This window comes from Erigeron canadensis, chromosome 2, assembly GCF_010389155.1.
Source record: "Erigeron canadensis isolate Cc75 chromosome 2, C_canadensis_v1, whole genome shotgun sequence".
Taxonomy (NCBI): domain Eukaryota; kingdom Viridiplantae; phylum Streptophyta; class Magnoliopsida; order Asterales; family Asteraceae; genus Erigeron; species Erigeron canadensis.
The window spans coordinates 43,455,148-43,478,628 of NC_057762.1; the positions used below are offsets into that span (position 1 = coordinate 43,455,148).

Consider the following 23,481-nt stretch of genomic DNA (forward strand, 5'->3'; position numbering starts at 1 on the left):
TTTATTCTCTTATTTTTTTTAATACACAAAAAGTTTTCTACCATTATGTTGGTATACACTTTTTTTTTATTGTTAAAAGGCATCATCTAGGGCTGTCAATCTCGACCCAACCCGAAACCCAACTCGAAAAAAGTCAGGTTAGGGTTGGGGACACCAACCAACCAACCTGAATTTTTTCAGGTTGGGTTGTCAGGTCGACCCGTCAACCCAATATCTTAAAAATATTTGATTTATATATAATATTTTATACTTACTATCTACTTATCCATATGGCATATTCTCATTTTTCATAAAGTAACTTCACATCTAAAATAAAAAACTAATGTCAAGATTTTGTGAGATGCTAACTAATGTTGGTGAGACGGTAAGTTTATTAACTTTGTGCCGAGTTCTAACAATACCATCGTATTTTTTTTTGGTACTTTTTGTTTTCAACGTACACACCAATGATAGAGCTTTATATTGGGTGATTTATTCCGTTATATATTTATATATATTTGCTTATAAGGTCATATGGGTTGGGTCATGAGTTAGCGGGTTGTGGGTCAGGGTTGAAATTTCTGACCTGAAATTTTTAGTGGGTTGGGTTAGGATCAAAGTTTTTCAACCCATCAACCAGCCAACCTAAACTCGCCAACCAAAACCCGTTAACCCGAACCCATTGACAACCCTAATTTATATACACTTAATATGTTTGCATTTTTATTTTATTACGAGTGGTGTCATCCGAGCTCAGTCTACTGTTATTTTAGGGTGCGTTTAGTTCAAGAAAACTCTCCTGTTTTCCATTTTCATTTTCCAAGAAAACCTGGAAAACAAGAAACGCGTTCAAATTGTATTTTTCTAGAAAAGTTTTCCTAGAAAATGAAAATTCTCCTTTCCAACTTTTGCACTAAAATTAGAAAACTGTTTTTTTCAGTTTTTGTTTTCACTTTTCTATTTTCCAAACCTTTTATAAACTTAAAATTAGAAAACAAGTGAATTTGAACATGTTTTCTAGTTTTCTAAAATGGAAAAATGAAAACTCCATCTTTTATTTTGAACGCGTTTTCAAAATATTTAAGGGCTTTTTAGAAATAAAAAACCTTTTCATTTTCTAAAAAACTAGAAATGAAAAACCTGAAAACATTTTCTCAAACTAAACATGCCGTTAATGTTTTATTTGTTATTTATCAATGGCACGTAACAATCCAAAACTACAAGTCAACCATATTACATCACCCTTTATTAAGTCTCATTATATATATGCCCTCACCATTTTATTGGCCGGGTAGATGGCTGGCTACGTGCCACTAGGAATTGAAATTAACAATAACTTGAAAATGATACAAACACATATTTTACTTAGTAATCTTGTTTAAAATTAAAATATGATTACTATTTACATTATTAAATCAAAATATGAAAAAGAAATATACAATGAACATGGAGCGTACACATTCGTTGGACGGACTTCGCCCACACGTCCAAATTTCATAAATATCAATTCGTTGCTAACGTAATCAGAAGTGGATAATGTTAGAGTTTCTTATTGATATGAGAAAACGAAATTAACTAATCAAGTAATGGCTAATATATAAATAATAACTAGGCGGATGCCCGTGCGATACAGCGACGATAGTGATAACGATGACAGTGTGACAATGGCGATATTGGCGGTGGCGGTGGCATGTTAGTGAATGTAAATTAATTGATATAAGAGGGGTTAATATGATTATTTAAGGGTTGGAGAATTTATGTTGTAGTATTTTATTAAGGGTATTATAGGAATCTAAGTGAAATGTTTAAATTAATGAATAAAGATAAAGGTAATATGATTATTTCAAAGTCTTAATTACTTAAAGGAATAAGTAGTTTGCTTCATATAGTAATATATTTTATACTAGTATAGATTAAACTAACCTAGCGTTAATTATGTGGAATTAATCTTAATATTCTTCGTTAGAGATGTCTTGCAATACGAAAAAACGATTGTAGTAGACTGGTGGACAGTATTTACATTATATAACGAGTATTTCTATATTAGAAATACGAGAGATAGTGCCCACGCGTTGCGGTGGTGAGATGGTGGGGTGATAGGTCAAGTCTTAGAATATGATAGCCAAATGCCTTAACCGTACGAGCTTTGTCCTCGGATTTGAAAATTCGTCGAAAGTATATCGGATGACATCTCTAATGAAAGAACATGAAATTTTAAGAACATCCATACAATTTTTTATAATTTATCGATATACGATTTTTGAGATAAAAATTTTTGAATGACTTAGAGGAATAAAATGATTTATGGAGAAGAGAAAAAAAATGAGTGGTTGAGATTTGAGGAGTGAGAAAAATGAATAATTGAGATTCAAGAGTATTATAAGTATATTAGTTAGAGATGTTTAAATTAGCGAATAAAGAAGAATAGTAACTTAGGTAGTTCAATTATTTAATTGAGATTTGAAAAAATGGCAACATGCTTTATAAGATAATATTAGATATTAGATAAAATGGCAACATGCTTTATAAGATAATATTAGATATTAGATATTTTAGATATTAGATATATTCAAATAAATTGATTAAATAACATAATCATGAAAAGAAAGAAGTTTGACTAAAAGCTAAAGGTGAGTGTTGCTTGATGTTTGATTCAAATGTGTATAATAGAGGATGTTTAGGATTGGTGTTTAGTTGATTTTATTTAGAAATTTCAGAAACACAATAGTTTTTTCATTTTTGAAAAGAGAAAAAAATATTCAAAACTATGAAAATGTGTTCACAAGTTTATAAATTGGACATGTCAACAACTTCTATCTATAAATTAGTGAACCTGTTCATAAGTTTTAAATTAGACATGTCATCAACCTCTAAACCTATTCAATGTCCACTAGGTATAAACTTATAATTTCACTTTGGTATGAACATTTCAATGAGCTTACCATTGTTGATTTACGACCGTTTTTAACAACGGTTTGGTCTACTTTTTGTAGCATGAAAAATAAAAAATAATATAAATTTGTTTTTAGAGAAAATGAAAAATCCTTAGCATTATAGAAAAACGAGAGTAAGTACCAGTGTGTTGCGGCGGTGAGATGGTGGGGGTGATAGCTTGGTCAGAGAGTGTGATAGTCAAATGCCTACGGCCTCCGCCCTCCGCCATCGGATTTAAAAATTCGCCGAAAGTATATCGAATGATATCTCTAATGAAAGAGCATAAAATTTTAAGAACACCCATACAATTTTTATAATTTATCGACGTATGATTTTTGAGATAAAAGATTTTGAATGAATTGGAGGAATAAATGATTTATGGAGGAGAGAAAAAAAGATGATTGGTTGAGATTTTAAGGAGAGAGAAAGAGTATTATGGTTATTTTAGATAAATATAGAATAGATGAGAGAGATATTTTGAGAATGTATTTAAAATCAATATTGAAAATTTCAATTCAATGTTGAAAATTTAGAAGTAATGTGCTTTATATAATATATAATATAGGATAGATTACAGATAAGAATTTAGAAAACATACATTGTTGAAACACACACGCTATTGCAGTATTGTTAGCAGCAATAGTTACAACGTCCGGCCACCAGCATTGACTTTACTATAATAATGACGGCTGGATTGACTTTTATGCAATTCTTTGTTTATCTTCAACCTTTAAATTACAACTACTTGGAAAGAGAAAGCCAGATAACACAAGGCAAAGTTAAATATAATAATGACGGCTGAGTTGGGTTTATCGTTGCCGTCAAAGTTGACTGTCAGACCTTCCGTCTCCACCGTATGCCGATCTTCTTATTCTTCCAGTCGCTGCTGTGTCTCCTCCGTCAAAATGACCGTCGCCGTCGACGATAAGAAAACAAGTTATACACTCAAAAAATCTGCAGACGCCTTCAACGCCGCCAAGGTACATTTTCGTTTATTTTATTTCATTAGTTGATTAGTTAAATTGGTCATATTATCAATTTAGTTGATGCACAAATTGTGTCTATTTAGTGAATTGCAAATTTGTTTGTATAATATATATTGCGATATATGATCTGATCTCCCCATTGCAATTAATGCCAAAATTTGTTAGACTTATAATGGTTGGGTTCAGTTATCCGCTTATTGCTAAATAGGGGAAATAATTGAAGATGTGATTTGTGCATTTATAGGTAGGTAAGGTAGCCAAAATTTGCATTATCTAACATGTTTTGCATTATCTAAAAGTTACTCATTTTTATAAGTTAGTCTAACATCTAAGCAACTTACATTCTTTTGTTTTTTCTTGTCTATTTATGTTGTCAGGAAGTGATGCCTGGAGGTGTTAATTCTCCTGTGCGTGCATTTAAATCTGTTGGGGGGCAGCCTATTTTTATTGATTCGGTTAAAGGCTCTCATATGCGTATATCGATGGAAATGACTACATAGATTATGTTGGTTCATGGGAACCAGCAATCATCGGCCACGCAGATGATGAGGTTTGAAAAAAATTGATATCTATTAGCAGATGATGACATCTTTCGAGAGCCAACATGTGCGATAAAAACTATTTTGTTGAATCGCAGGTTCTTGCAGCCTTGACTGAAACCATGAAAAAAGGAACTAGCTTTGGTGCACCTGGTCTCCTAGAGAATACATTAGCTGAAATGGTGATCTCGGCTGTTCCCAGCATAGAAATGGTTAGATTTGTTAACTCTGGCACGGAAGCTTGCATGGGTGTCCTTCGGCTAGCACGTGCCTTCACCAACAAACAAAAAATTTTAAAATTCGAAGGTTGTTACCATGGTCATGCAGACCCATTTCGTGTTAAAGCGGGCAGTGGGGTTGCAACTCTTGGACTTCCGGACTCTCCTGGTGTTCCAAAGGCAGCTACCACTGACACCTTGACATCACCCTATAACGACATTGAGACCATTCAAGAGTTATTCAAGACCCACAAAGGAGAAATTGCTGCTGTCATACTTGAGCCCGTGGTTGGGAACTCGGGGTTCATTACACCAAAACCAGAGTTCTTGAATTTCCTCCGTGAAATTACTAAACAGAACGATGCTCTCCTTATATTTGATGAAGTCATGACTGGGTTCCGTTTGTCTTATGGTGGAGCTCAGGAGTACTTTAAGATAACTCCAGATCTAACCACGTTAGGGAAGATCATCGGTGGAGGCCTTCCAGTGGGAGCTTATGGTGGAAGGCGAGACATAATGGAGATGGTGGCTCCAGCAGGACCCGTCTACCAAGCTGGGACACTAAGTGGGAACCCACTTGCCATGACCGCTGGCATTCACACGCTCAAACAACTTCAACAACCTGGAACCTATGACTACTTGGATAAAGTTACCAACAAACTTACTAATGGAATTATAGATGCTGGAAAGAAAGCTGGGCATGCTATGTGTGGAGGCTATATCAATGGAATGTTCGGTTTCTTTTTCACTGATGGACCGGTGTATAACTTTCAGGATGCTAAAAAGAGTGATATGGCTAAATTTGCAAACTTTTATAGAGGGATGTTGGAAGAAGGTGTGTATTTTGCTCCTTCTCAATTTGAAGCCGGTTTTACTAGTTTAGCACATACACATGACGATATTCAACAAAAAATAGATGCTGCTGAGAAGGTTCTTCGACAACTTTAAGGTATGGTTTGTTCACTTTTATAGGTCTTCTGGTTGAGTTCTAGAACTGGTGTGAGATTCTTTTTGGTGTATTGTGTTATTCTTAGATAGACTTTTATCTGCTGACATTATGTAAATCTTTGGTGCATAATGAAATACCTGATTGTAGAGTGTTTGTTTCTTAATAACATATATCAGGTGCTTTTGGTGATAAATGTATGATTATGAATATCTCAGCTATAACAATGTTTTACTTTAAGAATCTAGCATGTATATGAATCTAGTCATAATATGTGTCATTTACATGGTTTATGACTTTATGTTAGTATATTTCTATAACTATGTTTTTATGCTTCTTGGAATGTATTAGTAGGTTATTGTTGCCCCATTTCTAAGCTAATTGATGTTAATTTGAAGTGATTCTTAATTAATTTGACCATTTGTAAGTTCATTGTGTACATTCAGCGGGTGGGGTGGTTATCCTTTTGTAACTATATCTTCAGTTGTTTGTTAGACCATTTATAAGCCAAAGTAGCCCATCTAATGACCAATCTACTAGTTAAATAGATTAGGCCTTGTCCCTTGGTTGATGTTCGGAACTTGGTGCATATATAATAATTTTTGCTCAAGTATTTTTTTACTCCTCATAACTCATAACTTAATGGTATCTACCCTGACAATGGCACATGTATGGCTTAGCTTCGTTTCAACTTTTAACGTAAGTATGACACTCTTTGATGGTTCGACCTACTAATTGGTGAAATGAACAGAACTTTGAATAGTCAAGACCATGAGGCATGGGAGTGATTTAAAGGTAATCTCAGCTGGAGAAAGAGTTTTACATGTCAGAAGCAATGGTGAAAAGGGTAGTAGTGGGTGGGTAACCCGTAAACCTTATTATGACCCATTCAATAAAGCCCGTTATCGATAGTTGTAAGTAAACCTATCTATTTTGTGATTAGGCTAAATGGCTAGTGGTATGAATCTATATCTTTTGTTAATCCAAATCAAAATGTTATCAGTGAATAACTTCTCATTCAATCCTAATTTGGAAAAAAATTCATAAATAAAGGTGGACATTTTAAGACAAATGCAACGTCAAACACATCTGTAATAGTTACGAAGAAAAGTAAATCGGAAGGTGGTAGATAAACCAAATGAACATGAACAAGACTAGTTCATTTTCGTTTAAGTCAACACACGGTTCATGAATGAGTTTGTTCGTTCGTGTTCGTTTGTATTCATAAATAGACACAGATTAACGTAAGTCAATGAATAAAATCGAACGAACCCAAATAAAAAACATATAGCGAGAATCATTAGGATTAAAATTTAATATTACAAAATGTTCCCCTTGTTTAAAAATAATTATCCAATACGCTTAGCTATGAATTTAATTTAATATTAAGTATTTAACTATGTAAGTAGTTCAAAGTAAATTTAAAAATTGATATGATAATATCCAAAATTTATTTTACATAATGCATGCTTAAAAGGGTACAAAAAAGAAAGCATTATATATAGTTTATTTTGTATATATTATTTTACTTTTTATAAATATAGAAATAAGTGACATAACTAAATGAACGAATCTGAACTAAATTAACAAATTGTTCATGTTACTAAATATACAAATGTTCATATTAGAAATATGTTATATCATTTTGTATAAATGTTCCAAATAAATAAATAAATAAATAAAATATCATTTTTCTATATATTTATTTTGCACGAACGAATCTTTATTTCATTTTACTAAATATGTTCATGTTCTTTTTATTTAGTTAAACTAAATGACGAATCTGAACTAACTTTCCATCAAACAATTCACGAGCAATTCCCAGAACATTCGGCTCTTTTAGAACCTTATTAATTGCCAACATGGCAACATGGGGAGATTATGGACACAAATTAACATTTGCTAAAAGGAAATCTATAACATTTTATCTTTAGGGTTTGCTAAATACAGCCTTTAGAGCTGTGTTTAAGGTGCATAAATTGTTTGTAGATTTACCATGAAAATCAGAGGGACGGACTTTTAATATGGAAAGTAAAATTTTTTTTATACACGTTAAATACAGCCTAGGCTATATTTAACATTTCCTTACTTTTATAATATTTCCTTGATAAACACTTTAATAATATCAATTACCTAATGCCTTATCAATTCTAAAAACAATATCATATATCATATATGAATTACTTCAAACCACCATCACGCTAACATAAGCTTTAGGTGTTTTAATATTTTTCAAGAATTTTTCATATCTGAATTTTATTAGGTGATCATGTTATAGATAATTAAAAAAACTATTCATGAAGGGTCAAGATTTGGCCATCTATATCTAGGTTTAACGACATGTTTTTTCCATATAACTTAAACATAAAGATCTTCTCATGATGATGTTATTTTTATATTATAATGAATTGAAGTTTCTAATCTAAGACCATGGGTATATCTTTGCCAACTTCAGGATCGGTTTTTTCCGTATCTTATATTTTTGATTTTACAACTATGTATGTGCGAGTATATATATCTACTATTCATTTATAATGATTATTCACCCCTTATTTTAGGAAAGAATTAGAAAATAGTTAGATGGAAAATTACTAGATTGCCCTTAATAAACAACCCTTAAAGAAAGAGTTATTAGATATTACCAAAATTACCTTAATGACTTAATTTACACTTTAAACCATTATCTTATAAAATATAACTATCACCATTGTATCAACTTACACGATTAGACCACTCGACACCAATTGTCGATGTCATCGATCACCACCCGTCATCGACACCACTAAATCACTGTCACCGTCATTGCCGCCGTATTGCGCGGGTACAATACTACTTGATTATGAAAACTTTAAAAATCAAAAACGGTGAAAATTGATATGAGGAGTATGACATTTTCCCTGATGCGGATAGAAGACGACACGGAGGATAGAAGATGTGCTCGTTTTTGAAACCGGGCCCAACATTCCTTCTCACAATATAAAGCCCACGCCCACACATACTTCCAAAATTCTCGAAACCACAATTCCCCTTTTCTCTCTACAAAAAGTTTCTCTTTCTTCTTTCCATTACCTTTCACCTATACATACATACAAACAAACATCTGCCTATATATATACACTCACGCATAGACACACACATGTACATATATCGGAGCTGATTTTACATCATCGTCCAATCCCTCTCCTTCAGATCAGCAAAATTCAACTTATAAAAAGGTTCATCAATTAATTATCTCATAATAATTTTCATTGATTTACTCCATCAATTCTACTTACTTTTACATTATTATCCTCCATGTTTTCCGGCTGGCTTTTAACGATTTATATATAGTACATACGCTTCCTTTTTTGTTCATGTATTGATAGCAACATCATGTTTCACTCCTAACTTATTTTCTTCTGCATTTTGTAAATTAAGCTTTTTCTATAAATGCTTATTTAAAAAAAAATATAAGAAACAAATTAAAAAAAATCAGCGGTTTTCATGGAGAATATATCCAGTTTTGTTGTCGGAGAACTTTCCGTTTTGATATATGTTGGTTATATAATCGAGATGTATGTATGAAGTATAAGTTTTTACCATTCTATATTTATATATATAATATAATTTTTCAATCACAAATTCACAATAATTAGTAGTAAAACAGGAGATTTGACCTTTTAGTCAAACCGCAGCTTTTTGATTCGGCGGTAGTGCTTTTCGTATATTTTTTTCCTCTTAATTAATTCCAGTTTGATTTGATGTTTATGCTCTCACACATTCTGAATATAATATTATAAATATGTATATCGATACACAGTGATATATATCAATCATCTCTCATCCAAATCTCATGGTCTAATCCTCCAGATTTTTTTTTTTATTCAAACAATGTCGTTTTATATAATTATATATTCTCTTGAAATATATATAAAATACAGTTTATTTGTATCTTTTAGCTAGAAGCACCTGATTCAGCTCAGCTGCAATGAAGAAAACATTGGTTGTAATTACTGCTGCATTAATGCTAATGATTGTAATCATTGCCTCTATTCCAGGTGTGTTGTTAATTATATATATTCATCCAACAAATTTTATAAGATTCCAATTAAATTCCTGTATATATATAGTATATCTTTGTTGTATGTATATTGAGATCAGAAACAGCTCATATATGATATATCTATATATTTTGTGCTAACAAATTTATTTGAATTCATTTTGTTTAAAGGAGGGGTGCTAAATAAGTATGGCAGTACAAGAATGGTTGCAGAGAGTACTACCATCAACACCACTACTTCTGCCACTCCACTTTTTGGTCTCCATCGAAAGCTTCTTTTTGGTCATGGTAAATATTCATTTTATCCTTCTACCCTCTGTAAATATAGATAATATATATCTATATATCCTGTCTTTTTCGATATCTTAGTTGTCTGTGTGGATATATATGTATGCTACATATAGTTTGTATATGTATACGTATATTTGTACACATCACATATGTGAATTGTGTAATGGCTGTCACCACCATATGCTCTCTCTCGTACGTGTTGTCTGTTCTGCACGCATTGTTTCAAGAGCGGCGTTGGTCAGTTTTTGTAGCATATACATACAATGGTATTGGTGCACGTATGTTGCTTTCTATTGGTCTACGTACATTTTGTCTTTTAGTCTTGTATGCCACACATGTAAATTATACAGAGTTTAGGAAATGATTAATCTTCTTGACAAAATAGCTTAAAAATTCTTTTAACTATTGGATGGAGATATGTGGAAAAATCTCAAGGCAAGATTAAGAAAGAGAATCAGTGGATAACACATGTCACCTTCTTAGAGTATGGAGAGGATTTTTAGTTTATTTTAGTATGAGGATTAGTCATTTTTCTTTATACAATGAGTATTTTAACATATTTAATGTAAACGTTTTAATTAACTACAAAGTCAAAAAGGTCTGTTTTCTTTACCTTAAACCAGGTTAAAAAGCTAAGATCATAATTTCTTTAAGCATTAAAATATACACGTTACATTAGATTCAATCCTTTGACCAAAAGAGAAAGAAAAAACACATTTATTGTTAATTATTATGAGCTGTTCGTGCACAATATCTTATCGTAGCCTTTTTTGTGAAGTGGCTTTATAGATGTTTAATTACTAGTAGTTAATTTAGGATATTATTTTTATATCCCACTTATTGTGAATGGCTAGTCATTAATATCTAAAATTCTGATTTAATTACCATTATTATTTTGGCACTGGTATAACAAGAGTCATAATATAATAATGAAAATATGTAAAATCATCAAGGAAAATGATAAAAAGTGGTCATACTAAATTTTGAATATATATTTCATGATAGAAAAGAATGTCACTTGTGCAATTCTTTTTTGGGCTATATTATCTATTTTGTTCATTGTTATGTGTTCATATTTTGCCATGGAGATACTTGTATTGTCCCAAAGAAAGAAGGGTGTTTGTTTTACCAGCTGTTTCGACCTTTCTTGGAAATGTATAGTTTTTTTTACCTTTTTACCCCTTTTTCTATGTAAAGTAAAACCATAAATGCATAATTTCTCATTATTTTAGTTTGATTTCTTTTGTGCAAAAAACAAAACAAAAGGATTTTGTTTTCATTTGTTTTGTCAACTTTCTGCAGCAACTGGGAAAGTGGAAGTGTACCCGAACCGGATTTGGGGGGACAGGTGTTCAAAATCCGACATAGTAATCAGCCAGGGTCCCACTGCTCCATTGCCTAGTGGCATCCCCACGTACACGGTTGAGATCATGAACGCTTGCACAACTGGCTGTGATATCTCTGGGATCCACCTCTATTGTGGCTGGTTTAGCTCTGCCCGTCTCATCAACCCTCGCCTCTTTAAGCGTCTTCACTATGATGACTGCTTGGTTAACGGCGGGAAGCCACTGATTAATGGTCACACGATCTCATTCCAGTATGCCAACACCTTCCCTTACCCCCTTTCCATTTCGTCCGTCGTCTGCTGATCAGCTGGTTAATCTGATCGTAGAATAAGTAAATCCACGTACAGAAAGAGCTCTGCCAAAGAAATCATTTTTGTTTGGGAAAAATTGCATATTACACCCTGCTAGTCTGACTTCAAATTCAGTTGATTCTATTTAATCTGCTAGAATTAGGATCTAATGATATAGTGAATTTAAGTTTAGCTTAAAGGGTTGAAAATGCAATTTTTAGTTTGCTTCTATTATATACACATGTAAATGAGAGCTGAAAAACCTTGTTAAGCGCTGATCAAGGAGTTTTGTTTTTGCAGAAAATTATATATCATGGTGTCAGGATTCTAATTTCTTTTGAATGGATCTTAACTTTCTTGATTTTATGTTTTTGGATGGTTCAATTAGTGTTAAAATCTAAGGCGAAACATACAAATATCAAATATGTTACTGCATGTATTTTTTGTATCATTTTATGAATATTAATCGAAATAGATCAATTAAACCATTGACATTCTAAAACCTAGCACATTTATTTTAAGTCTCAATTGAATACATTTTTATACTGATTTCAGATTTACGCATGTATACACATTCACATTCTTGTTTCTTCAAAATGTGATTATATTATTGCTGTGGACCTGTGGTCATTAGCCCAAATGGGCATGAGCTGCATGGTGGACTAATATCTTTTGGGGCGTGGGCGTGGAGATTCTAAACTGGCTAACCCATTGGGCCCATCTTTAAAGTAACATGGACTCATGGAGTAACAAATGATCAATTCAGTCAAAATACATAACAAAACGTGCATTAAAGGGGCATGTTAACTTTAGTTCGTTAAAAGTTAAAGCTAACAAATAAAGACACCAACACTTCATTTAAATGAGTTTTCATGTGTATTTTCATTCATTCAAAAAGTATGCTTGTTTAAGAATAAATGATATTTGTCTTGGTTTAAGCTTTTTCTTGTTTATTTGTTTGACTACAAGTATAGTCTCGAAAGAATAAAAGTCATGAGTTGTATGTTAATTAGAAATAGACTCGAAAGTATTTAGTTTAGTATCTATAATATACAAACCTAAACGAATAAATTTTTGAACGAAACAATATGAGTATTAATGAACAAGTTATTGCACGCTGCAAACTAAAATAAGCTAACAATATATCTATGTTCATCACGTAAATGAACTTAAAATCTTATTCATAGTTAGCCTTCTACTCCGTATTAACAAATTAATAAAATAGAATAACAAAATTCAAATCATAGTATATGAATATTTTGTGAAACATCCATTATTATTTATCCATAAAAGCTTTAAACGCCTAACGACAGCATTCATTTGTTTATTGGATTATTTTACCAAGCAACTGAAGTTAATGCCCATTGCAATTTAAATAGGACAAAATTGTCCTAGTTCAGATATTTAATAAAAATTACGAGTATTGCTTAATGACTAGCCAATTAGTGGTCATCATGTGATTCTATTATAATGTTATTCCTCCAAGAATATTATTTTTGGTTCAGTCTTGTTTTGACTGTTGGGGTCTAGATGCTTTCTTTTTTTGAATCTATCTCACAGAATACCAATTCCTCAACTCATTTGTGCTTTCGGATTTCTATATGATTTGATATTGAAACATTTCTTCTACTTCTGTATGACTTAAAAATACATGAGTGTGACACAATCGAAAACATAGAAGCATAACTAAGAAGTGTACATCCATCTTATACAAGGTAGCACAATCTTACAACATACAATTAATTATTCAATCCATTTCATTTTAATCAATGAAAAAAACATTATGAAACAAACTTAGCAAGAATGTTTGGATCAAACGATTCCATTTCTTTCCCAACAAGTTTGCACCTAATTAAACTCCCAATAGTATTGGAAACCATCTTAAAATCTTGGCATGTATTCCCATGAGCCAATTTCTTGTACAAATAACTCTCAAATGTCATTCTTTGCACATATTCATCTCCACAAAGCTCAACCAATGCTTCCCTTGCAGCATTGCTCCCATAAAACACATGTTGTAGCAAGTCCAAAAATCTAAAAGTTGTTATATACTTGGAATCCCATTGTTTCAAATACTCCCTTTTCAAATCACTCTCTCCGATCATCCTATCACCTCCTTCCGACGCTTTTACTATCGCTTCACCGCACATTCTCCCACTCTTTGCCGCAAAATATATCCCTTCGCCAGAGCATTTTGTCACATACCCTGCCGCATCCCCAACGAGTGCCACCCGTCCACGAACTCTCACTGGACGGGGGTGTTCCGGGATGGGGTGGGCCTCCACTTTAATCACTTTCCCACCCGCGATTTTTGGGAGCACTCTTTTTCGGATTCCTTGTTGGTATTGCTTGATCTTTGACTTTGATGACACTGTTCCTGTCCCAACTGCCACGTGGTCGCATTTGGGGAAAACCCACGCGTAAAAGTCGGGAGAGACGTCATTTCCAACATACATCTCGGCAAGGTTTTCATAGTATTTCATTTTGTGGTCGGGTAGTTTGATTCTCTCTTGGAAAGCTATTGCACAAGCGTAGTCGCCTGCGTGGATAGATTTCGCAACGCGGCTGTTGGCCCCGTCAGCACCGACGACCACGTCGACAGGGAGGTACTTAATTTTGTTGTTAGCCGTATATTGGATGATGTAAGGTTTATTTGGGGATGTGGGGACATCAAGTTTAGTAACAAGCGATTTTATGACTATGGCTCCTTTTGATTCAGCTCGAGATCGAAGATACGAATCGAGTACTTCCCGACGAAGCATCGAGATGTACTCATGGGACTTGAGAGTTTTACCAAAGTCAACGGTGAGATTGGAAGGAGATATGATTTTCATATGTGTTACTTTTCTGTCGACGAGTTCTGGTGGAATACAGAACTCGTCGAGCATACAGAGTGGGATCGCTCCACCACATGGTTTAGCACCAGTGGGGTCGCGTTCAAAAAGATATGTCTCGACCCCACCAGATGCTAATGCCTCTGCGGCTGAGGATCCTGCTGGGCCGCCGCCTATGACCGCGACGGTTAGCTTTTTGCCATGTAAGTACTTATTTGAAGTATAACTAGCTGAGATGGTGAGTTTCGGGGAGGGTGTGAATCTGTTGGATAGTGGTGTTATGGTTTTGTAAGTGAGAGTGTGAGTGTGAAGTGGATGAGTTATGGCGGCCATTGCTTTGGTTAATGTTACTCTAGGTTCAATTAGGGCATAAGATTAGGAGTTGGTAATATATGTATTTAGTGGTATTAGAAAATTAATACACTATTGATTATTAAGTTTAATTAATTAATTAAGAAAAGACAGAGAATCTTTACTGTATCCATATATCGTAAATATATCACAGATCTCACATAAATAATAGGAAGTGATATTCGTACCATAACTTTTGATAATTTTACCACACCGTACAATTATTAAAACATACTGTACAAGCCAGTAATACATGTTTGTAGTAAATATATCAATATTTGTGGTACGATTAACAATTTCCATAAGTAATAGGTTAACATATTACAATTTTACAATGCCAAAGCAAAAGGATGTTGGCAACTTTGCATTATTTCGGTATTTCCAAATTCCCATATAAGTAATGGGCCTAATTGATCCGCCCAGTATCTGAGTATTCATATGAAATATGGGCCTAATTGTATGCATTATTATCAATTTATCATATGATAGTTATAGGATTCCAATTTTATAAATCCAACATCCGATTACATCACTCCGCGCATGCATCATCTTGGTCGGTCTTTGATTTCCTTTCTAGCATGCACATAAATATTGAAACGGGAAAAAAATTTACGGACCGTTGCTGCTTTCGATAACTCCTTTGAGATCGAAACATCAATCAAAAGCAATAAAGAAGAAAAACCCAAACGACATGACACCAATAATTTTGCCACCACATATATATCCTCATGATAAAATGAAAGTGCAATTAAAACTCTAGCTGTGGTGCATATTTCTTTAAGCCCATGTTTCTTTTGTTCACGAATGTGCACGCCGGCTTTAAGTAAAAGTTTAATTTTATCAAGAATGCCTTTTCTTGATAAATATGGATGTTACCATTCAGATTCACCAAATGCATTCTAGTGGCTTAGGGCATTTGGCACGCCCATTCACCAGAAACTTTTTATCTTTGAATTAACGATAATGAACTTGACCTCTTAAAAATCACGATCGAACATCTTTCGATTAAAGATTGTACAAAGCCTAAACTTTATATTGGACACAAATGAACAGTTAGGATTGATTTCAATGTTGATAATTATAGAAATCAAGATCGACACAAGGTTTTTGAGGTTTAAGACAAATTATCCTATATAATGTGGTTTTTCGATTATAATCTTTATATATTTAAGATCGATGCATTTAGTTCTTTAAGTTTTGCATTTCAATTAAGTTTTTCCAAGAAAGCTAAAAGTAACATATATTCATGGCTGTTTGATCCGAAGATTCCAAAGGAATTCGGTGGAAATGAATTTGGTATTATCAATGTTAACATAACATAAATTCAAATTTATTTTCATCGAATTCCTTTTAAATTAATATTCTAAACAAACGCGATCCTAAAGGCTTATGGATTGGAAGAACTACAATTTACCTTCTCTTATTTCTTTCAAGTTATCAATTTTTTTACAATTAATTATGTCACTGAAAATTGGGAGACGCTTTTACATCCTAGCTAAACATATATATATTTTTTAATGGATCGGATGACATGCTTTTTTCCTTTTGAAATTTTGTTTTGACCACGTGATGAAGTTTGATTGATATGTGAGACATTTTTTTTAGAGTTAATTTCATTACATGCCCCCGTGGTTTCCCATTTTTTCATTTTTCGCCCCTCTCGTTTGGGCGTATCATTACATATCCCTGTGGTCACTTTCCCTTTCATTACAAACCCCTCATTCAAACGTCTGTTTGCTCTCCTCCGTCACCCATTGCACGTGCGTCCCACATGAGGGCAGTTATGACTTTTCCCATCTATACCCACCTTATATCTCCCTTTATTCTATTTTTCTCTCCAATATCTTCCCCCCAAAAACTTTTTTCTCCCCCAAAATAGCCGCCCATCTAGGGTTTTTCCCCCCAATATTCATTTTCTTCTCCCTTCTCTAAATTAAAGATTCGTTCCTTTAAATTAGAGGTTTCTTTAATCATGGTTACAACCTGTTCGTGTGGAAATCCAGCTATTGTTCTCACATCATGGACCCCTAATAACCCGGGTCGAAGATTTTATCGTTGTTCAAGCAAGGTAAGTAATTGTTAATGTTTTTACAGTTAATTTTGTTGATTTCAACTAAAAGAAAGGAATTTTTTGAACCTAATAAGTTAATTGTTGGTGTAGGTGTATAATTGTGGTTTTTTTTGTTGGATTGATCAACCCATGTGCTCTAGAGCTATGGATATAATACCTGGGCTATTAAGAGCAAAAAACAATCTGGAAGCTTCATTGCGTACAAGTGAGCAACAAGTGTTGAGGCTGAGGATGTATCTAATATGTAGTTGGGTGTTGTTTGTAGCTGTCTTGATCGGTTTTAAGTAATGTTGTAATAAAATTAACTCTAAGATGTACTTGGTTGTAATGTTTTAATGGAATGATATGTATTTTCGTTTTAGTGAATGTTAATATTTGGTGAATGTATTTTCGGCAGTGGCATAAATTGCACTAAAATTGACTTCCTAAATGCAAGCATTATATATTGTCAAAATATTGTCAAAATGCAAGCAGTGTCATAATATATTGACTTCCAATGTATTTTTGTAACCAAGCACTAAAATTGCACTAAAATTATTGCAGTGTCAAAATGCAAGCAGAATACATAAGTCTAAATGCAAGCATTATACACAAGTCAAATTGCCACTAAAAGTTGAATTACATTTAACAAAATTTGCTTTAAATAATAAGCATCATTCAAACGAGTGGCAGATTGTTTTACATACCATAATTAAACATACATAAGCCACAAATTACATACCATAAGTCATATCACACACCAGAAGTCATAAGTTTCAACAAACACATAACCTGAAGCATAAGTCACAAATTACATAATGCAGAAAAGTCATATAAATTGAACCATAAGTCTTCAATTGGCTCTAGCAAATCGTTTGACATTAAGCCTAGGACTTGTATTGGTTCTATAAGCTGAAGCAGGTATGGGTTGACTTGCTTGTGTTCCAAAGCTCTGACTTGGTTGACTTCATTAATCTGTAAATCCCCAACTCCCATTTCTACACTTTTCTTAAGCCACTCATCATCCTTTTCAAAGTGTTCTTTGTATGTACTCATATCAACTTCCACCTCATTCACCCTGTCACTTGGGTCCAAATGGCTATGAAAGAACTGATCATCATTAGCAGCCACATTAGGTTCATCACTAGCAGCCACATTAGGTTCATCACTAGCAGCCACATTGGGTTCATCACTAGCAGGTACATTGGGTTCATCACTAGCATGGGTTTCATCATTAGGAGGCACAATAGGGGGTTCATCACTAGCAGGCACAATAGGAGGTGAATCATGAAACAAATACTCATTCTCACAGCTTTCTTGACTAGGACCTTTCAATAACAATCTTGTAAAGGTCTTCCTAGGTTTAACTACAGTCACTTGGACATTTTCAGTTTCTTCAGTTATTTCTTCAATTCTGACACTACTTTCCCCAGTGAATTCCCAATTTTCTAAAGTTGATATACCATGTTCAACATAAATATCAAAAAGGTCATACTTTCCAACAAATTTTAACAACTTTAGCACATTTTGATCACAAGCAAATGGTTTCAACCCATAATCTAAATCGTCCTTATCAGGTTGCAGGTAATGATAAAACATAACCAGTTTTTCATTATAACCTTAATGAAATAATTAAACTCATGGATAAAAAAAAGATCATTGTCTATGTAATCAGTAATTACTTCTTCACCATTATAATATTCCCTACCTGGAGGTCTAGTAAAGAATCCACCATGATGAATCCTAATTGAAAATAAATTGCCCATTTGCTCTGTAATACAAAAACAAAAAAATAGAAAAAATAGGTCAGTATAAATACATACATATATATATATATTAAATAATTACAAAGAATATAAAATATATATATAAATAAACAAATATGTATCCAAATTCTTACTGTAGTGCATCTTTAGCAACTTATGATCTTCTGGAGTGAATAGTTTAGACCTCCAAATCGGCACTCCTTTTTCGTCAACTTCATCTGGATTGAACATAACCATTGATTTTGATTTTGGTTACCCAAAGTATAAGGGTTGTTATTGATAAAAGGGGAAAAAAATAAGGGTTTTGTGCGTGTGTGTTTGTGTGAGAGAGAGAAAAACGTTTTTTTAATTAGAGAAAAATAGAATAAAGAGTTAATTTCAGAGATATAAGGTGGGTATAGATGGGAAAGGTCATAACTGCCCTCATGTAGGACACACGTGCAATGGGTGACGGAGGAGAGCAAACGGACGTTTGAATGAGGGGTTTGTAATGAAAGGGAAAGTGACCACAGGGATATGTAATGATACGCCCAAACGAGAGGGGCAAAAAATGAAAAAATGGGAAACCACAGGGGCATGTAATGAAATTAACTCTTTTTTTTAATTGTTTAATTAACTGATTCTGTGCTCTCCAATTCAGCAATAGGAGGTCGATCCAGAATGATATGTTCAAATAAAATACTGCTTTGATTAATTAACAATAGTATAATATTACACCAAAAAATCCAAGATGTGTTTTGCTAGCTAAGCTTATCTAACTTTGCACTTTTGCAAGTGTTTGCAGATAACTTCTTTATTTTTCTATACAAATTGTTGAATTCATTTGATACAATATATGCTGAATGCTTTCAATTCGTTTGAGTCACTTTTATCTGTATGTTAATTATCAAGGCATATAGAAGATATAAATCAAGTAAACGGCCGGAAAAGATTCACAAATATTATATTATATATGTACGTAGAGTAAACAGATGATGAAACTTTTTCACGATAGTAACATCAGTATATACATTACTTATGCTATACCACAAGTTTAGGTGTACAAACAGACAAGAAGATATGAACACTTTATGCCTACATATGTGTATGCAAGTGGGATTAATATGGATCCCGTCATATGAGGTAATTTGCTTCTTTAGTTTTGTGGTGCTTTTTAGCGAGCCTTTTTATCATCACAAAATAATTAGTTCCAATCAATCGTATATATATGTAGGTCCTAGCTAGCTATATATATGTGTACGTGATCCGTTAATATCCATGTTCTTTTTTACGTGTTAATTATTTTATATATATTTTTTATTTTACTACTATTTTGCTCAATGGTGGATATATCAAATATTTACATATATGGTCTATCGGCTGGCTCGACATGGTGAATTAAATTTTGGTTCCACGTACGTACACTACACACACCCGTCCTTAAAGGAGTCATTGTTATGTGACGCTACATCAACCTTTTGAATTGGTTCATAAATGTTCGGGCGGGTTATATGCCGGTATGCCCATGGATACATATGTTTATAAAAAAGAAACTGATCGAAGTGAAAATTCTCATGGTTAATTTATTTATATATTGTTGCTTTAATAAATTCAAACTTAACACTTGTATAATATTTGAAGAGAGGTTTGCAGAGTTGAAATGAAATTTATAACTCTGTCATTTCACTAGTGCCCGAAGCCAATTAATTGACAGGAGCACCAACATAAAAATCATAGTTAGAAGGTTATATCATCTTCACTACTATAAAAATTCTAAGGCTATTGAAAAGTTACACTTTTGGGACTTGAGAAATGACAATTTTACCATTATCTATAAATTTACATCACAATCCCATATCTTTTAAAATATCCTTACTACTATACCTTTTTTAGAACAATTATCTTTGTATCAATCACTACACCACTCACCGACGCCGTCACCACCACCACCATACCGTCGTCGCTTTGTGCGGGTATCCTATTAGTCTTTGTTCAAGGTTATCATGCATAAAACAGATTTTAAAAAAAAGGATCTCGGTTTAAGGTTATTTTGGGGAAAAATGAACTTTAATTTTGGTCCAGATATAAAAAAAAGCTAATATGTGGGTGAGAATCCTTTAGTCCCATGTACCATGTTGGTACCTAGAGCATACACCACATAAAACTCATATACATTGTTCTCTTAGCAACGAGTAGAGACATTGGTTGGCGTACTCTATCTAGAAAATTAATTAAATGGCACTAAACTTGTATGACAGTATATTATGATTGAGTTAGATATCAGAGTGGATGTCCTAGTTGATAGTTGATGACATCCGATCGATCACCTAGGTCAAGGTTCCGACCCGTTTCACATCTTTAAGAACATAAAACCGTAGACCCCTAGGTTTTGGGAGGAGCCTAGGGCTCTGACTGCGTACCTATTGAAGAATGAGCCAATGACTCAATGTTATACTCCGTAATAATTAGTTTGTTCATAGATTTCATTGGAGAGCGAAATCACAATCTTAAGGTTGCCCTAATTAATCCTCCATCTATATAACAAACACCCCAATTTGATTGTAAACTTAACCCGTTCGTATCAAAACTTAAATCAACAGAGTTAATTAATGTTTTAAGTTTTGTCTGCGTTTGTACTAATTAAGGTGTGGACATATTCACATTGGCTATTATATTGTTTCAGTGAAGGAATTAAGTAGAAACATGTCTTAATTAGCTAATTAATTAAGAGGCCGGGGAGGGGGAAAATATTGAGAAAAGCAGCAAGATAGGAGAACTTTTAGAACTATATTTGGAACAACTACAAATTTTGAAAAACAGATACGCCTAAACAACCTGGAAGATAGAATCACTTTTCTTCCCAAAGCATTTTTTTTTTTTTTTTTTAATGAGAAAAGCTATACGTATATATAGATTAATAATCTCATCATGCATAGACTTCAATGGCACGATTTGGCACAATTGATGGAAATTGAGGAGGTTGTTCAGTAGGTCCATGACCAGCTGCCGCTGCATCATATCCACTACTTTTATGTACCACCGGATGAAGAATGGTTTCCAACTTGACAACATCGATAATCTTCTTCTGGTCGTCTTTAAATTGCTGAATCTTTTGCTCCTCCATTTCAGTGATTTTAGCGTCGAAAGTACTGCTAGATGTCTTTTCATCCATAATTAGTGGCTTCTTGTTCTTGTACACAAAGTATAATATCATCTGGATAATACCGAAGGTAAACCCAAGAACGTTTGGAATCTGGAAAGTAACATGTAAAGTTAAGACTCGATCGGCATATATAAATTAAGATAAACTAGATTTTTTACTGTATTTTTTGGTTAATATATATACTCGTATAAGAATTGAATGATTTTGGCTGTACCGCTATGTTGAAGTCACCAAGGAGTAGACCGTAAAAAAACCACATAACGGCACTCAGGGTGAGTGCAACCGATAGTAGAATCGGCATGTACTCCACACTTTTTGTTTTAATCACTTGTCTCTGCAAAACAAGACAGTAGTATAGATTGTGGGCTTAATTAGTAAGCTAGGGGTTAATAGTTATTTCTTATTTTAGTAGGAGTATATATATGTATGTTAAGAATTATTATTATATAATATTCTATATCGATCCGTCTAAACTTACCACAACGCCCAAAGGTGCAACAAAAACACATAGCGAAAATATGAGACAAATCCATCCGACTATCACACCACGTGTAACTCCACTTGCAAGAAACTGAGTGAGGACAACAATCAATCCAAACCCAACAACTATGAGCGATACGATTAGCTTCAAGCTCTCCATCTGCAAAACCAAGTTTTTATCTCTTGTCATCATTTACTTAACCTTCTATATATAGCAAAAGATAGATTTGGTCAAAATTGTCGGCTGTAGCTACATACCCTGGCCTTGTTTGGGGCGTAGAAGAGAAACAAACCAATGTACACGGTCTCAATGAAGATACCGACCGAGTTTATAGTGATTAGAAGCACGACATTAGTCTTGAGCAATGCGTAATATATCCAAAGCATGGCACTGAATAAGCCCACCACGTATGGTGCCGACTGAAACCCTTCTGTCGATTTCTTCTTATACACTTTGTAGAATGTTGGTCTGTTGATCATGTACGTATTTGGATAAATAAAAGTACGTATGTGGTCAAGATTACACATAATATAGTACGTACTTGATCATTCAGCTAGAACCGATTGATCGAATAGATATATATATCCTCCTACGTACACTTAATAAAATATATAGAAGCTAGACTAATTAAAATGATGAATTAAGGGATCGAACTTACATTGGTGCAAGAAATACCATAAATGAGACAACATTTCCAAGAAGACCAAATGCAAGAGTGAGGTGAGCCATGTTCATGTTCCCGGTCATCTTGATCAATTCTTAATTTGATTGGTAGTTAATCTTACTCTTTTAGTTAAATGCTAAGAAACAAACTGGCTAGCTAATATGTTTAGTGGAATTGTATACACTTCTTTAGTAGTTGTGAGATGAAAATTGTTAAGAGGTTGCTTTGCTATTTATAGGGAAGGAAAAGGTTTAAGGATATATATATAGCGGGGTCGGTCGATCCATGATCATAGCTCGTTTTTATTTCATTTAATTATAAAACCAGGACTTGCTTAGCTATATCAGCCCTATACTTTAAGTGCATGCTTTCCTATAATTCTTATGCTACTCAAGATAAATTGCCAACACATGTAGGATCATAAACATGCATAATTAAGGCCATATGTGTTGATATCAGCAACTGATCAATTGCGATCAAAACTATATATCTTACTTGGCTTGGTTGATATGTAGGAATTAATATGTTGCATGCAAAATGCTATTTAAGTTGAGGGACCTGAATAGACAATGATTCGAAGTTGTGAAGTTTAGGGACCATTGAAGACAAGATGAAAAAAAAGGTG

General features: G+C 33.5%; 3 protein-coding genes and 1 pseudogene across 3 annotated transcripts; 2 read left to right on the forward strand and 2 right to left on the reverse strand.

Moving 5' to 3' along the window:
- Positions 1-3,522: 3,522 nt before the first annotated feature.
- Positions 3,523-5,751, forward strand: LOC122588905 (annotated as a pseudogene).
- Positions 5,752-8,657: 2,906 nt separating this feature from the next.
- On the forward strand, positions 8,658-11,877 carry LOC122589511 (protein TAPETUM DETERMINANT 1-like). Its single transcript, XM_043761811.1, has 4 exons — positions 8,658-8,817; positions 9,541-9,639; positions 9,813-9,929; positions 11,235-11,877. The coding sequence occupies exons 2-4, from the start codon at positions 9,570-9,572 to the stop codon at positions 11,579-11,581; spliced, it is 534 nt and encodes a 177-aa protein (XP_043617746.1). The 5' UTR covers positions 8,658-8,817; positions 9,541-9,569; the 3' UTR covers positions 11,582-11,877.
- A 1,413-nt stretch (positions 11,878-13,290) lies between these two features.
- On the reverse strand, positions 13,291-14,735 carry LOC122589605 (geranylgeranyl diphosphate reductase-like). Its single transcript, XM_043761916.1, has one exon. It carries the CDS (start codon positions 14,733-14,735, stop codon positions 13,350-13,352), a length of 1,386 nt encoding a protein of 461 aa, XP_043617851.1. The 3' UTR covers positions 13,291-13,349.
- Positions 14,736-21,316: 6,581 nt separating this feature from the next.
- On the reverse strand, positions 21,317-23,063 carry LOC122588634 (bidirectional sugar transporter N3-like). Its single transcript, XM_043760790.1, has 5 exons — positions 22,851-23,063; positions 22,450-22,660; positions 22,190-22,351; positions 21,926-22,045; positions 21,317-21,801 (listed from the first exon to the last, which is right to left on the reverse strand). Exons 1-5 carry the CDS (start codon positions 22,937-22,939, stop codon positions 21,475-21,477), a joined length of 909 nt encoding a protein of 302 aa, XP_043616725.1. The 5' UTR covers positions 22,940-23,063; the 3' UTR covers positions 21,317-21,474.
- Between the last annotated feature and the right edge of the window lie 418 nt (positions 23,064-23,481).

Coding starts and splice junctions, on each gene's coding strand:
- LOC122589511 (XM_043761811.1), top strand. CDS start 9,570: ATGAAGAAAACATTGGTTGTAATTACTGCTGCATTAATGCTAATGATT. Junction 9,640..9,812: donor AATCATTGCCTCTATTCCAG/GTGTGTTGTTAA, acceptor TTTTGTTTAAAG/GAGGGGTGCTAAATAAGTAT. Junction 9,930..11,234: donor AAAGCTTCTTTTTGGTCATG/GTAAATATTCAT, acceptor AACTTTCTGCAG/CAACTGGGAAAGTGGAAGTG.
- LOC122589605 (XM_043761916.1), bottom strand. CDS start 14,735: ATGGCCGCCATAACTCATCCACTTCACACTCACACTCTCACTTACAAA.
- LOC122588634 (XM_043760790.1), bottom strand. CDS start 22,939: ATGACCGGGAACATGAACATGGCTCACCTCACTCTTGCATTTGGTCTT. Junction 22,661..22,850: donor ATGGTATTTCTTGCACCAAT/GTAAGTTCGATC, acceptor CATGATCAACAG/ACCAACATTCTACAAAGTGT. Junction 21,802..21,925: donor TTGGTGACTTCAACATAGCG/GTACAGCCAAAA, acceptor GTTACTTTCCAG/ATTCCAAACGTTCTTGGGTT.